Source organism: Schistocerca americana, chromosome X (genome assembly GCF_021461395.2).
Source record: "Schistocerca americana isolate TAMUIC-IGC-003095 chromosome X, iqSchAmer2.1, whole genome shotgun sequence".
NCBI classification, from domain to species: Eukaryota; Metazoa; Arthropoda; class Insecta; order Orthoptera; family Acrididae; genus Schistocerca; species Schistocerca americana.
The window spans coordinates 255,498,335-255,514,137 of NC_060130.1; the positions used below are offsets into that span (position 1 = coordinate 255,498,335).

Below are 15,803 nucleotides of genomic sequence, written 5' to 3' on the forward strand. Positions count from 1 at the left end.
CTGTCCACACTCACGTGGTATTTTATATTCTCCTGGCATTCTGAGGCCTATGTCGTGTTTCACAGGCCTCAAGAGTTGTCAAATTTTTGCTGGAGCCCTGAAGACCGAATTGATTTTATGCCTCTTTAGGAGCTGGCGTATATTTCCTGTTAATGAGCCACAGAACGGCAAGAATGCTAACTTCTTCAAATCCTCCTTGTAGTCTTTCTCATTACGTATTTTCAGAGAGATAGCTTGCGAAATCTGACGGTTGTTGTAGCCGTTTTCCTTGAATACTTTCCATAAGTGGCTCAGTTCCTTCGGCAAGTTTTCAGACTCAGAAACGGTTTCGGCTCAATGCACTAAGGTCCTCAGAACAGAACTTTCCTGTGATGGATGGTGATGGGCCCATGTGGGTGGGTTTCCGGTAAATGCTGTGGCTGAGACACCCATTTGCTATGTGGCAGACGAGGACATCAAGGAACGGCAAGGCACCATCTTTCTCTGTCTCCATCGTGAACTCGATTTTGTCATGGATGTTGTTGTAGTGCTCCATGAATTCTCCCAGTTTTTCATGTCCATGAGACCAGCCAGTGAACGTGTCGTCAACATAACGATAAAAGGAACTAGGCTTTTCAGGAGCCATATCCAGGGTGATGTTTTCAAAGTACTCCATGAACAGATTGGCTGCAACTGGAGCTAATGGGCTTCCCATCCCAACACTGTCTGTCTGGTTGATATATTCTCCATCATACAACAAATGTGATGATGCCAGAGAGTGCTTGAATAAATCCACAACACTGTCGTCAAATAACTGGGAGACAGATCTATAGAGTCTTTAATGGGAACGCGCATGAACAATGACACTACATCAAAGCTGACCATAATATCCCCTTCTCCAAGACTGATGAAGTCAGCTGTATTCTTGATGTGGTGCACACAGTGACCAACGTGTGGGATAAGGAGGTTGGTAAGATGTTTCGTGAGCCTGTAAGTCGGCAATGCAATGGTGTTCACAATGGGGCGTAGAGGAGTGTTCTTCTTGTGAACCTTTGGAAGGCCACACAATGTAGGTGGTCAAGTTGCTTGAGGGAAAGGGAAGAGATTTTTGATGACATTCTCTTCCAGCGAAGACCTCTTGAGAAGCTCTGACGTCTTCCTCATTATTCTTGAATTTGGATCCTTTGACAGTTTTTGATGTCTCCTCCTCCCGCATCAACCAAATAATGATGGCTGCATTGCCCTTGTCAGCTGGCAGGACTTTGAGGTGTGGATCGTTGCAGAGTTCCCGAAGATCATTATGCTCAGCTCTTGTCATGTTCGAAGTTGGTGGCTTGGATTTAGAAAGAATGCGGCTCATTTCTCAGCAAATGTCTTCTGCAGTTTCACTGGGCATCTTGTGAACTGCTCGTTCCATGCCACTCATTATTTCAGAAAAGGGGGTGCATAATTAAGCCTCATCCTGAGAGCCGACATGGCACCCGCATCGATGTTTCTGGTCGTCGTGTTGATAATGACACGTTCTGTTGTTTTCCACTCTGCTCCATGCTGTTGCTGTTAAATCCGGCCGAATTTCCCTTTCTGCCTTTCTGTGTTTGCCTGCTGAGATGACATTTGTTGTGCTACTGTGGCTGCATCAATCCTTTCCCAGTCCAAATCTGAGAGTGACTCCGACAATCACAAGTGGACGGCGATTAGCTCGCGTCCATTTGCATCCAACTGCTTTCTAGTATGATGTATCCTCTCTCGCCGTGAAACTATGCACTCCTGATTACAGTATGTCAGTGGTGTAGCATCTTTGATCACTGTTGATAAGGTGTCCATGTCACTAGGTAACGAGCAGTGTCCTACAGCCAACCTTTGATGTACATAAAATCCCACATAAGTCAGTCTAATAACATGATGCCACTGGCTGGTCAATTATATTTTTTAACATTATATTATATAAAATTTTAACTGTAGAGCATATAAATTGTTACATAACTATAACTTACAATAATACCCAGCATAGTATTATGGTTTATACTCATGAAGTATAACATGTATCACTTATGTTGTATCCCACTGGCTAACGATGACAACCCGCCAAGATAGCCAAGAGCGCTAACGCGCTGCTTTCTGGACTATGGTAGGCGCGCCGGATCCAGATCGAATCCGCCCAGCCGATTAACGACGAGGGCCGGTGTGCCGACCAGCCTGGATGTGGTTTTTAGGTGGTTTTCCACATCCCACTAGGTGAATACTGGGCTGGTCCCCACGTTCCGCCTCAGTTACACGACTCACCGACATCTGAACACATTCGCACTATTCCATGAATTACACTAAACACAGACAGCTGGAGTACACGAATTCCACCCCGGGGGTACAGGGTGGCAGAAGGAAGGGCATCGGGCCACCCCTTCATACTAACCTTGCCAAATCCGTTCCTAACAATGCCAACCCTGCGTCAGTGTGGGACATAGCACCAGTGAAAGAAAGAAAGAATTGGCTAAAGATGACATAGGGCAACAGGATAGGGGTGGGGCTTCTGCTATTTAACTCCATGACACCGCCACATAGTCAGTAGTCGACATCAGTGGATGGCATCTACAGTACCTGCCCCATGCCATCATCTCTATACGTCATCACTGGGCATTAATGTTTATTACATTAAATGTTTCACTCTTTTCTTTTGTACTCTAAATTACAGATTATAGTCCGAAGATGATCCACATCAGGTTAAAACCAGTCACCACTAATGAATGAAAGTGTTTTTATGGGATCAAGACTGTTCTATATAATATTTTATGACTAATTCATTGCAATTGCTGGTGTTCCTAATATGTTGGATTCTGAATTATATGGCTGCTCATCAGTTGTTGGCCAGCATTGAGTTGGTGAGTTATTTGATGTGCAGTGACCATTCTGTCTACTATCACAGTTTATAATAATTGATGACAAACTCTATTACTCACCCATTGTTGGTCGCAGATGCTGACTCTGGTGGCTTCTGTTTTCCCTGAGTCAAGACACTCAAATTACAACCTTGACTCTGTGTCACATGAAAATGTCGTTGTATGCAAGACCTCAGAAATTGGATGTCATGTTTGTCAGGCACCTATAATCTGGCCACAGAATGCATTGACATAGCGTATCCTGCCTATCTCTTGCTAAACTTCCAGTATTAGGTCTGACAGTGTCTCAGTCATTGTCATGAGAAATTATTCCATTCACTTTTGACTGGAGTTATCTGTCTGTAACACAGCGTGTATCTCTTATTCATTGGCTAATGGTTGTAGTCTCCTAATGCTAAACAGCAGCTCTCAAAATATAATGTATGAATTAGTGATGAAAGTTGGAGGGATAGGAGTGGAGCACTTGGTAGGAAGCTGTTATAAGATTTGTGTGTGTGTGTGTGTGTGTGTGTGTGTGTCTTGCTGGAAGTATAGGGGACAATAATAGTGAAGCAAGATGGTATAAGATGTATGGTTAGCCTTCCAAAAACAGTAACTTATGCTCAAGGGGATATGTACAAAGATCATTCCATAAGTCGTGACAACTATGGTATATCTTGTGATAATGCGACAACATGAAACTTCAACGATGTGCATTGGAGTAGTACGGCAGTGTGTATCTGAATGCTCACATAAAATAGGGTTCCAGTACAGAATGTCATGGCAGAGGTTGAAATGGAATACATGCATTGGAACTCTATGTAAATTTATTGCGCACAAGTACAAATGGAACAAGAATGAATCAAAATCAACTTTTGTGTGTCGAAATAGTCCCACAGTGCATACAGCATTTCCAGCAGTGGGGAAGTCGTTGAATGTCATTGGCACTGCCATCAGTGTGCGCCACCTGTTGCCGAAATGCCAGGAAGACATTCACTCTGTTTGCATAGTACGTCCCACACAAGGATTTCCTTAGTTGTGGAATGAGGTTAAAGATTGAGGTCTGGTGAGTAGGGTGGATGGGGAGGATCCATCTTGTAGCACAATCAACCTCACACTGAATATTTCAGGCACTAATACCAAGCCATCTTCGCATGCAGTCACAAACTGTCAGTTGCTTTTGGTAATGTTTGCCACAGACTTCCAAATGTATTTACTGTGATTACAGCATTGCCATACATTCACATGAGAAACCATAGTTACCATGACTTATGGAATGACCCTCACAAGATTTATCTATTGTGATAATTGCTGCATTAATTGTATGCCAAGTATGGGACTGCGGGTGATGAAGTGACCTTCACTCCATACTGTTCATATATTGACCGTTAACCATTGAGCTGTTTGCTCTCATGAAGAACAGTGTACACGAGATAGTCATAAAGTTTTAATTGCCGCCATGAAAACAATCAAGTTGTGACCATGAAGCTTGGTTATGGTCTTAGTCCTTCTCTGCATATTTACCCTACAACGTGACACGTATTTCCCAACAATGGGTCACTTGATGGAGATATTGATTGGAGACATCTGCATTTGGGCCTTTCAGGAAACATTCTACCTCAAAATTTATCTCATTGTCATTGTAGAAATGCATGCCACACAATGCTTTCTCTATCTGATGACTGAGGAAGAAGCCACTGGGTGCAAAGTCAGGAGAATATGGGGAAGGGGTGGGGGGATAATCATGAAATTTTGTAGCCTAAAGAAGCAGCATATGTGACTGTCCTGAGCATAATGAGTTGGGGTGTACTGCAGATGGGAACAGGTGGAGAAATCACCCATGGTACTATGTGAGACCAATCACATAATAAATTTGCCAGCACAGGAGTCCTTGCTGTGGAGGAGGGCTACCAAGCACACTTGTTCAGAGAAGCTCTAGAGATCCTCAAATATGACAAGAAAGAGTAAAGTTTCAATGTGAGTGTATCCTTGGTACCCATGCTGCAGTGAATGAATGACCAGGTAGCAAGTGCAAAACCACAGTGTTAATGACCAGGAAAAAGCCGTCATATGTTGACCTGACAGGCGTGTGTAAGCTGCAGCTGTGAGCTCAATTCCAATGAGCCACCCACAGTGGAGGGTGAAACCTTGACCATGCCAGCCACTTTTGCTGGCGAAAAGTCAGAAAAATCATCAATTGAATGTCGGCCGAAGAACCCGAGACAGAAGCTAACAGGCAGTCTGTCAGCAAGTGGCTGAAAAAGCCTAAATAATTTTGTAAAAAGCTAATTATGTAACTTTATTTTTTATGGTGATAATTTAAACTTTGTAACTACCCTTGATATTTATTTATTTATTTATTCCATGTGATCTGATGGTACACAGTGTGTTGCAGATGTCGGAAAATATCATTTAACATTTTTAACATGTATTAACGTAAGCATATAGTATCCTAATGTATTATATTGCTCAATGTTTTCAATTTAACACAAACAGCAAGATTACTATTCTAAGTATTCATTTACCGAGTAAAAACAGTGACACAACAAATATGACTTCACGGCTTTGCTAAATTTTATGCTGTCTTCGATGGACTTAATACTAGTGGGAAGATTGTTGAACAGTTGGAGGCCCTTGTGGAAAACTCCCTTTTTACACAGTTGAGTGTTTGTATGTATATCATGCAGGTTTGCATTTTTCCTGGTGTTGTGTTCATGTATTTCATTATTTTTTACGACTCTGGGGTGAGTTGGCACTATGTGTTTTCTGAAGAATTTTAGAGTCTCAAGAATGTAGAGGCAAGGCAGTGTAAGGATTTCCAACTTTCTGAAGATGGGTTTGCAGGAGTCTCTGGGTTTGCTCCCAGTAATAATCCTCATTGCTCTCTTCTGGATTCTGAATGTACTCAGAGCAGTTGGAGCATTTCCCCAGAATATTACACCATATTTTAGGTGGGCTTGTATATTAGTGTAGTATGCACTGGTTAATGTTTTCAGGCTAGCACATGTTTTCAGTACACTCAATGCATAACAGCCAGTACAAATCCTGGCATTTACCTTTCCTGTATGTGTATTCCATTTCAGGTTATCTTGAACCCACAGACCTAGGAATTTGAAGACAGTGTTGGTATCTATTGACTGGTTATTTATAGTGACAGATGGCTGAGAGGAATTTGCATTTTGTGTTGTGTGGAAGTTCATGGAAGCTGTCTTTTTGGTGTTGATAGTTAATCTGTTGATTTTTGCCCAGTTGCTGAGTTGATCAGTAGCCAAGTTCACAGCTTTTTGCACAGCCTCTGTATTCTCCCCTTTGAGGAGTACAGTTGTGTCATCAGCAAATATTATTGTTTTGTGTGCATCAACATTCAGGCCCAAGTCATTAATATATAGGAGGAAAAGTAGGGGTCCCAATACTGAGCCCTGTGGAACACCTTGCTTTACAGTTTTATTACTTGATAGTATTTCGGTTATTGAGTTGCTTTGTCTATTAGTATATTTCATGCTGACTCTCTGCATCCAATTGGTTATGAATGTAGCAATCCAGTTGTTTGCAAATCCTCTGATACCGTGGTGTTCTAATTTTTCCAGTAATATCTTGTGGTCAACAGTGTCAAAAGCCTTTGACAGATCCAGAAATATGCCTGTTATGGGTTGTTTTTTATCTAACAGTTCTAAAAGCATATTTATGCAATCATATACTGCAGTGTCAGTAGATTTGTTGCTTTTGAACCCGTGTTGAGCTAAACTTAGTAAATCTTTTTTTTCAATGAAGTCCATCATTTTTTTGGACATTATTTTTTTAAAAACTTTAGAAAAGCAGGATGAGATTGAGATAGGCCTGTAGTTATTCATATCTTTATTATCACCTTTTTTGAAGACAAGAATTACTTTAGAAAGTTTCAGAGCTTCAGGGAAGATACCTGCCTGGAAAGAACAGTCACAGAGGTGAGTTAATGGTTCAGCAATTGTGTGTTCACAATTTTTGATTACAGCTGCTGGGATACCATCAATTCCAGCTGAATATGAATTTTTTAACGCTCTGAGGGCTTTTGCAACATCATATTCAGTGACTTTGGTAATGAAAATTGACTCTGCACATGTGTGATATTTTTGGTTTGCTGGTTGGTAATTTGTGTTAGGATTATTTTGGACCAGTTTTTCAGCTATGCTTGTAAAGAAATTGTTGAATGAGTTCACCACAACTTCGGGATTAGATATAGATTCATTGTGGAGTTTGATTTCTATGTTCGTATGTGAAGCTTTCATTTCCCCTCTTTCCCTTTTTATGATATTCCACATTGCTTTTACTTTATTGCCGGATTTGTCGATGTACTCATCATTCTGCATCCTTTTTGCTTGTCTTATCACTCTTCTTAGGATACATGTGTAGTTTTTATAGTATTCTGTTAGTTGGGGGGAGTCACTACTTTGTTTACATAACATGTGGAGTATTCTTTCATGTTTGCAAGAGATTTTTATAGCTGGTGTAATCCAACTCTTGTTTCTATTATTATTTATTCTTACTGGTTTTTGTGGAAAGGCCTCTTCAAAGTGGTGGATCATTTTGTCAAGAAATATGTTGAATTTCATTTGACATCATTGGCTGTGTAAATCTCTGTCCACTTTTCTTTACTAAGGAGGGCATTTAGCTTGTTCAAGTTCTCTTGGGTGAAAACCTTCGTAAAGTTTTAGGTGGGACTGGGTTTGAGGTATCTTTGCTAACATCGACCTTTAGAATGACAGCTTGGTGGTCACTGAATCCTGCATTGTATACTTCTAGAGTTGGGTTAAGTTTATTTCTATTTGCAAAAATTTGATCTAGAGCTGTCTTGGATGTGGGTGTTATTCTAGTGGGCTCGTTTACAAGGCCATGCAGATTATAAGTTTTTGCAATGTTAATCAATGATTCCCTGTTTCTGTTGTGGGTGAGAAAGTCTATATTAAAGTCACCACATATAATCACCTCCTGTTTCCACTGACTTATTTTGAATAGAAACAAGTCCATTTGTAACAGAAAATCAATACTACTGGAGGGGGGATGGTAGATTGTAGCTACAATTAGATTTAGATCTGTAAGCTTTATGGCTGCACATTCAAAGATCTTATCTGTTCCTATTTCCTTTAGGGTAGGAAGTGGGCTATATTCAATGTGTTGTTTGATGAAGATGGCAACCTCACCATGTCCATCATTTGATCTGGAGTAGTGTTCACACAATTTGAAGTTGGGTAGTGAGATTAGCTTAACCACATCAGTGCAGAGCCAGTGCTCTGCTAGGCATACTACTGAGATATCACTGAGTTCACTGGTCAGCAAAATGCTTAAGTCATCAGTTTTGTTGCTCAAGGATTGGACATTGTGATAATAGATTTTCAGGTCAGAGTGGGGTTTACTCAGGGGGGCTCGAAGTCATATTTACTGTGTCACTGACCTTTAGTTTAAATTGTGCTGTATTCCAGGTATGTTGACTTCTGAGCAGTTGTGCTGGTTCTGTTGGTCGTCCTTGGCAGCCATCTCATCTTCCAGGTGGGCCTGAAAAGTATCCACATGCACTTCACACTGTTGAGGCATCACATTGACGTTTTGGAGGGATGTCTTGATAATGTTCACCATCACATTATTGATCCTTTCAGGTTCCTGACCTTTTTGAGGGGTCAGGGGGTTTGTGTTTCGTCTCTGTGACTTCATGACCCATTTGTCTAGTGTAGTTTGCACAGTATGGCCACTATTACTCTTTTTATTTCCCATCTTGTTTGTCTTTATCCAATTGCTTATTAGCGTCTGTTTATGGTTTCTGACTTTTGGTTTCTTATTGTCACCCATAGTTGTCAGGAAGGCCAGTCTATTGCAGATAATCTCCTTGCCACATTTGTTTAGGTGTAAGCCATGTGTTGTGAAGTGGTTTCTGGCTAGTCTCTCTATTTCAAAGTTCACAGCAATTCTTTTTTTGTACGCGTGTTTAGCTAAATTCAGAGCATGTATCAGGTGGAGGTTTGCAGTATTAATTTTACTATTTAAATTTTGAACATCATATCTCCTGGGCATAGGATGGATAATGATATTCATTTTGTGACTTAGAGCGAGTATTGGTTCCAATGGTTCTACCACATGCTTCAACATTAGATCGAGAGGTTTGTCTATGTCATTAGAACCCCCCATTACAAAGTATCACGTGTACCGAAGCATCTTGTCAAATATTCTGCATTTTTTATCACTTCATAAAGGTTGACTGTATGCCAATGAAAGACTTACCAAAGTACAGTTAGTGACTCAAAGCTCAGGTCAACAATACACTGGACAAATTTTAACATAGCTGACAATGCAATTGTGTATTAAATATGATAATGTTTCATTTAATTTTAATGGGAAGTCAGCAATCTTCCATACTTTTGCTTGTAAGACTGAAAACTTTTGACATAATTCTAAGGACATATTGATGTAACTCTACTGCATATTTCATGCTGTTGACCACTTTGTTACAGATTTGGCAAATTGTCTCTGAACACTTTCAGTAGCAATTATTATTATTATTATTATTATTATTATTATTATTATTATTATTATTATTGTTGTTGTTGTTGTTGTTGTTTCTCATTATTTTGTTTGCAGTTAATTCTTTATTTTCACTGTTGTATGCTGGACCTTATCTAATCCTCATTTCAGCTTGTAACATGTTTTTCTTGCTTCTTCCCTTTTAATCATTGTATTATCCAATGGTCTTCCCTATTAAATACACCAGTTCTCATCAGATCAGTGCAGTTAAGCAACATTGATAGTGGTCAGTACTCGAATGGGTAAATACTTGGCTATGTCCTACACTGTTGGCTGTTTTCCCTTTGCCTTATGGTAAAAGGGAGGAGGGATGGTGGCATAAAGTTAGTGTCAACCAGTCTTTGCACCCATGTCCTGGATTAAATTCCAAAACCTCTCCTCAGTCTCTCATGAAGCAAGGGGACATGGTACAGTTGATGGTGATCCATCCATCAGATGGGGATGTTAAGCTCAGCAGCCCTCTTGGTGCTATTCGAGAGGAGTAGGCTATCTGCCAGCACTGGGTTTCACCCTCTGCCTTTTCTCATCATCATCCAACACAAATAGTGCAGTCACCTGCACTTACCAGATATAATTATGTGCACAATTCTCTCACTTTGCGAAGGAAAGGTGCCATTGTATGTGTGGGACAGAAAAATTTGTCCGTTATGGCAGTTGAAGCCACCTTCAGGGTCTTCCAGCCAACGGTACCATACTGCTTCACTTTTTTAATCATTGCATTTGCAAGTCAGCAGCTATATAGATTTAGGTTTCCCATGGTTACCCTAAACTTCTTGAAGGCAAATGATGAGATGGTTGATTTCCTACCACATCCTTCCTTAGTCTGAGCTCCTGTTCTGCCTCGAATGGCCTCATTATCGATAAGATCTTACACCTTAATCTTCTTTCCTACCTTCCTTCCGTCCCTCCTTCTGTCCTTCCTTCCTTCTCTATTTTCCATTTGATGTACTGTAATGACAGTGATGTCTTTTGACACATCAGTCATGTTGTATTTATTGTGCTAAGTGTCCATTGTCCTTAAGCTGTACTTCTGCATTCATCAAAGGATAGTCTGTCTGTTACATCATCATAGTTAATACAAGATGGTATGTGAAACCCTAATCTTCCTTTAATTCAGGGTAATTGTAAATTATTGGACAATTTCATAATGATTTATATATCCACTGAAAATGAACTTGCATGTATGTGGCTTAAAGCAAATTATAGTGCTTGTTTAAGATCGCTGCCAGTTTCCTTCCCCATTCTTTTTCAAATAAAATTTGTTTAATGTCTCTAATATTCTCATCATCAGTGAGGCATTGAACCCTAATCTTCCTCCTTTCTCCCATTCACAGATCTGCAAATGCAGTTTCCTTCTGTGAAGCCACATCAAATGTCCATGAACACTTGAAGAACTCTCATAATCAATGGTGTATGTGTGAGTGTCTCAATCCCTACATTGCAAAAAGTGGCAGAAAATAGTTTAGTTTCACAGAAACTGAGAACTGAGTGAACAAGGTAGAAAGAAGTTTATTTGTGAAAAGGATAGATTGCTACTCACTGTAAAGATGACACATTGAGTTGCAGACAGGCACAACAAAAAGACTATTACACATCAGTGGTTCCACCCACATATCCGTCCATATTAAACCCACTAACCACACCTCCCTTTTGATAGCTGCCATCCCTTCCACACAAAAAAATCTCTCCTCTGCAGTCTGGCCACCCAGTCCCAACCCCTTGCCACAGGGATCATATCCCTGTGGAAGACCCATGTTCAAGACCTGCCCAATCAACCCTCCCAGCACTTCCTATTCCAGTCCTATCACAGGCTTGTCCTACCCCATCAGAGGCTGGACCACCTGTGGAAGCAGCCATGTCATACACCAGCTCTGCTGTAATCATTACTCAGCTTTTTATATTGGCATGACCAGCTGTCCACCAGGATGTACAACCACTACCAAACTGTGGCCAAGAGCAGAGTGGACCACCCTGTGGCACAACATGTAGCTGAACATAACAGGTTTGATTTCAATGGTCGCTCCACAACCCTGGCCATCTGGATCTTCCACTTTTACCACCACTTATCTGAACAGTGTGGATTGGAGTTATACTTGCAACACATTCTCTGCACTCAAAATCAGCCCAGCCTCAACCTATGGTAACCTACTGTAACCCATATCTTCCACCCAACAGTTTCTACCCCCACCCTCTCCACTCGATCTATCACCCCCCTCCCAATTAACGTCCCTTCGCTCTCATTGTGCACCGCTCTCTGTCAATGCACCCACCAGACTTTCCACCTCTCTGCTCCTCTGCTTTACCACTCCCTGTTTCCCTCTTCCCTCCCCCATAGCCTCCTGACACTGTGCCCAGCGGCCTTGTTTTGCCACCACCTAGTCCCAGCATGCTCCAACAGGCAGTGCCCACTTCTCTCCCCCCACACCTGTACCCTGCCATCCCTCTTCCACTCCATTCCGGATTGCTGCTTTAGTTTGACACAGTTGAATTCTGGCCAGAGATAGCAGTCGTGTGTGAATGAGGTGTGCTCGCTTGTGTGAATGTGTATGTTTCCTTTCTGAAGAAGGCTTTGGCTGAAAGCTCAACTTACAGCTGTCTTTCTGTTGTGCCTGTCTGCAATTCAGTGTTTCATCTGTACGATGTGTAGCAATGTGTGTTTTTCATAATATTGTTGATATTTTACCTGGACTTTCCATTGTAAGAAGCTTATTTGTGATATGTATGACCTGTAGTGCTCCACCTCTTACCTCACCCCCACCCTTTAGGACTGATATAAGAGGCAGTATGTGACAGAGAGCAGTCAAATGTGTCTCATTGTATGGAAAAATTCCAGGAGAAGTTTTGTAGCCAGACCACGCACTTTATCACTGGCATATGTCTACACCTCTGTGGCTTTTCAGATCATTGAACCTCTCACCAACAGAGCATGCCACCTGTAGCAGTATCATAGTGTATAGGATGTAGAGGTCTAATGAATATTGTGCAAGTTATCATCTATAATCGGTGTAGGTTGATGACTACCCAGACCAGATCGTGTATCTAACTTAATGGCAACCTGCACATTTTGAGAGCATGTCTGGATATGTGCAGCTTTCCTGCAGTAAAATGTTATCTTCCTCTGATATTGTAATTGTTTACTTTTATCCACAGTACTGCATGCTCTATGAGGATTCTAGTAAAAGACAATTCCATTTCTCACCCTGGCTGTTATATAATGGCTGTCATTTGTACCATGATGAGCTGATTTTGCTGTTTGCCATTGTACTCCTATACTTGTAAATTTACACTTCCACCCCTTGTGGGTGTATAAAAATGTTTGTCTGACATTTTAATTTCTAGCAATTCCACATTCCCTTTCTGGTTAAACTATTTTATTTCTAGAAATTAGTGGTCTTTACAGGTAATTCATATTGTAATTTTGACATCTTGATATTTGGCAATGATTTCTGTCATTTAATTGCACTTGGTTTTTCTTCTCATCTTTTTTGAAAGAAATTCTCGTTCACATCATTTTTTCAGGGTTTGCTCCTTCAGTGGTGGGTACTTCTGTTCTGAATGCCATGTAGGCGAAGAATGGATCATTCCAGCGAGGGTAATACATAATTGGGATTTTCGAAGATATCCTGTTTCTGTAAAATCTGCTGCATTCTTGGCTGATGTGCAGCATCATCCTCTTTTGGATCTGAAAGTTCTGAATCCACGGCTGTATTTGGCAATAGAAGAAATGACTCAGCTTCAGGTGAGCAAGTTCTCTCATTCTGGTTCCATAATCATATTACCTATTGCAATATTGTAACTGTCCAATAGTGGCTCAAGTGTAGCTTCTCTTTGTGAAAAACATCATTGTATGGATTCAGTTTTGAAAGTACAGTACACAATTCCTGTTACATACACTGATGAGCCAAAACATTACGACAACTGACTACAGCAAGATTGAATGCTGTCTGGTGGTATTGCAGGAATTTAACATGGTAATATATGTATATAAGCAGAGTAGAGACGAATTGGGGTATCAGAATCATTCTGGTGACAATACAGGCTGCAATAGGGGAAATCCACTGGCATAAGTGACTTTGACAGAGAAACCTGGGAACGTGCATCTCAAAAACAGTGAAGCTGTTTGTGTGCTACTGCCATGAGCATCTTATGGAAACTCATTGAAATAATTAGGCAATAAGCTTTTAGAAGTCCATGCCTAATCACAGAATGTTGAAGTCTTAGGCTTACCCACTCTTTAAAGCAGAACAGGTGCTGATGTGTCACAGATCTGATTTGTTTGGTTTTGTTTTGCTTTAGGGCACAAAAAACGACTGGGGTCACATGTGCCCAAGTCAAAACTATAAAATACAAAGACAGAGAGGAGTTATAAAATGATTATATGTCAGTCCCAACTGACATAATAGAAGACAGCTAAAAACAGGCATGTGGAAAAAGGGCTAAAAACGTCACCATACAGAAGCGGAGGTCCAAAACTAAAAATTAAATGGCCTTCGCCATATTGCTTTGGCGGAGAAAAAGTAAAACGCGGTTGACGTATCACGTGTCATTTGCTAAAACGGCCAATAACTCAGACTTCAAAGCCAAGCGGGAACATAAACGGTTAAAAAATGGACATTCCATCAGGAAGTGGCAGACAGTTAAAACTTGGGCGCAATGTGTACAAAGTGGTGGGGTAGCGCCCGCAGTCTAGTTAAAATGACCTCCTTCCGATAGGAGGGCTAGGAAGAGGTCATCAAAGCCACTGGGACAGGCTGAATAATCCTGAAATTATACCCAAGAAGGGAGGACCAATGGCGATGCCAAAGGAACAACACCTCCTGACAGAGGGCAACACAGAGATCATCAGAGGGAATATAGGAAATAGCGGGCTGAGGTATGAGGACTGCAACCTTGACAGCAGCGTCAGCAGCCTCGTTTCCTGGCAGACTGACATGACCAGGAACCCAGAGAAACATCACATTGGCTCCACAACGAGTGAGCAAGTGACAGTTTTGCTGGACCCGCCGCACTAAGGGATGGGCAGTGTACAGTGCACATAGACTTTGAAGGGCGCTGAATGAGTCTGAGCAGAGGACACAATTGAAAAGGCTGTGTTGCCGGATGTACTCCTTGGCCTGATACAGGGCGGAGAGCTCGGCTGTAAATACTGAGCAGTGTGCTGGAAGCCAATATTGAAAGACATGGGTGCCAATGACGAAGGAACACCCGAGTCCACAGGCAGTACGAGAGCCATCAGTGTATACAAGGGTGGGTACTATCACGAAGTTCCATGCAAAGGTTGTGAAACTGAAGGCGATATAGCGAGGTTGGAGTAGTGTCCTTAGGAATCGAATGAAGGCCAAGGTTAACATGGGCCACTTCATGAAGCCAAGGTTGTGAAGGGTTCACACCCACCAGGAAAGGTGCAGGTAGTGTGAAGTTAAGTCGCCGTAGGAAGTGCCAAAAGTGGACTCCAGGAGATGACAGAGAAGAGGGACGTGCCCCATACTGGCGATCAAAGGAATCATCAAAGAAGAAGGCATAGGACGGGTGGCCACGCATGGCAGACAAACAGCATGCATGCCTGCTGAGGAGAAAGTCACGGCAGTAGGACAGCGGTAGTTCAGCAGCTTCAGCATACAGACGCTCAACCAGGCTAGTGTAAAAGGAGCCCGTGGCCAAACGGATGCCACGATGGTGGATTGTGTTGAGATGGCGTAAGAGAGTTGGATGTGCAGACTCATAAGCAAAGCACCCCTAGTCTAGTTTCGAACAGACAATGGACCAGTACAAACAGAAGAGGGTGGTTCGATCGGAACCCCAGGAAGTACCATTGAGGACACATAGGACATTGAGGAACCGCGTACAGCGGGCTGCCAGGCAAGACATATGGGAGGATCAAGAGAGTTTCCTATCAAGAATGAGCCCCAAGAATTCCGTAGTTTCAATGAACAGAAGGGCAACTGGCCTAAGATGTAAAGATGGTGGGAGAAACCAATTGCGTCACCAGAAATTCATACAGATGGTTTTGTCAGTGGGAAATCGCAGATCTGATGACAGACTACAGTGCTGGAGGAGGCACAAGTGTTTCACAGTGCATTTGTCAGTGCACATTGTTGAATAGGGAACTTCTCAACGGACATTCCCTACATGTACCCATTTTGACCTAATGACATTGTCAATTATGGTGTCAGTGGGCATGGGATCATTGAAACTGGACCATGAACCAATGAAAAATGTTACCTGGTTGGATGAATCACATTTCTTGTTACACCAGAGTGATGGTCATGTCCAGATACAGATACAGGTGAAAGAATGCTTTAAAAATGCCCAAACATACCCTGTGCCACAGACACAGGTTGATGGGGGCAGTTCTATGCTATGAGGTGCACTCATATGGGCTTCCATGGGACCTATGGTAGT

The 15,803-nt window shown here is 41.8% G+C and overlaps 1 protein-coding gene across 2 annotated transcripts in view; it reads left to right on the top strand.

The window, feature by feature from the left end:
* LOC124555716 (run domain Beclin-1-interacting and cysteine-rich domain-containing protein) overlaps nucleotides 1–15,803 on the top strand; it is a 170,947-nt gene that overhangs the window by 98,818 nt on the left and 56,326 nt on the right. For both annotated transcript variants that reach the window (XM_047129724.1, XM_047129723.1), the window contains exon 5: nucleotides 12,921–13,140. In XM_047129724.1, coding sequence (XP_046985680.1) covers nucleotides 12,921–13,140 — 220 coding nt within the window. The remainder of the gene's footprint in view (nucleotides 1–12,920; nucleotides 13,141–15,803) is intronic.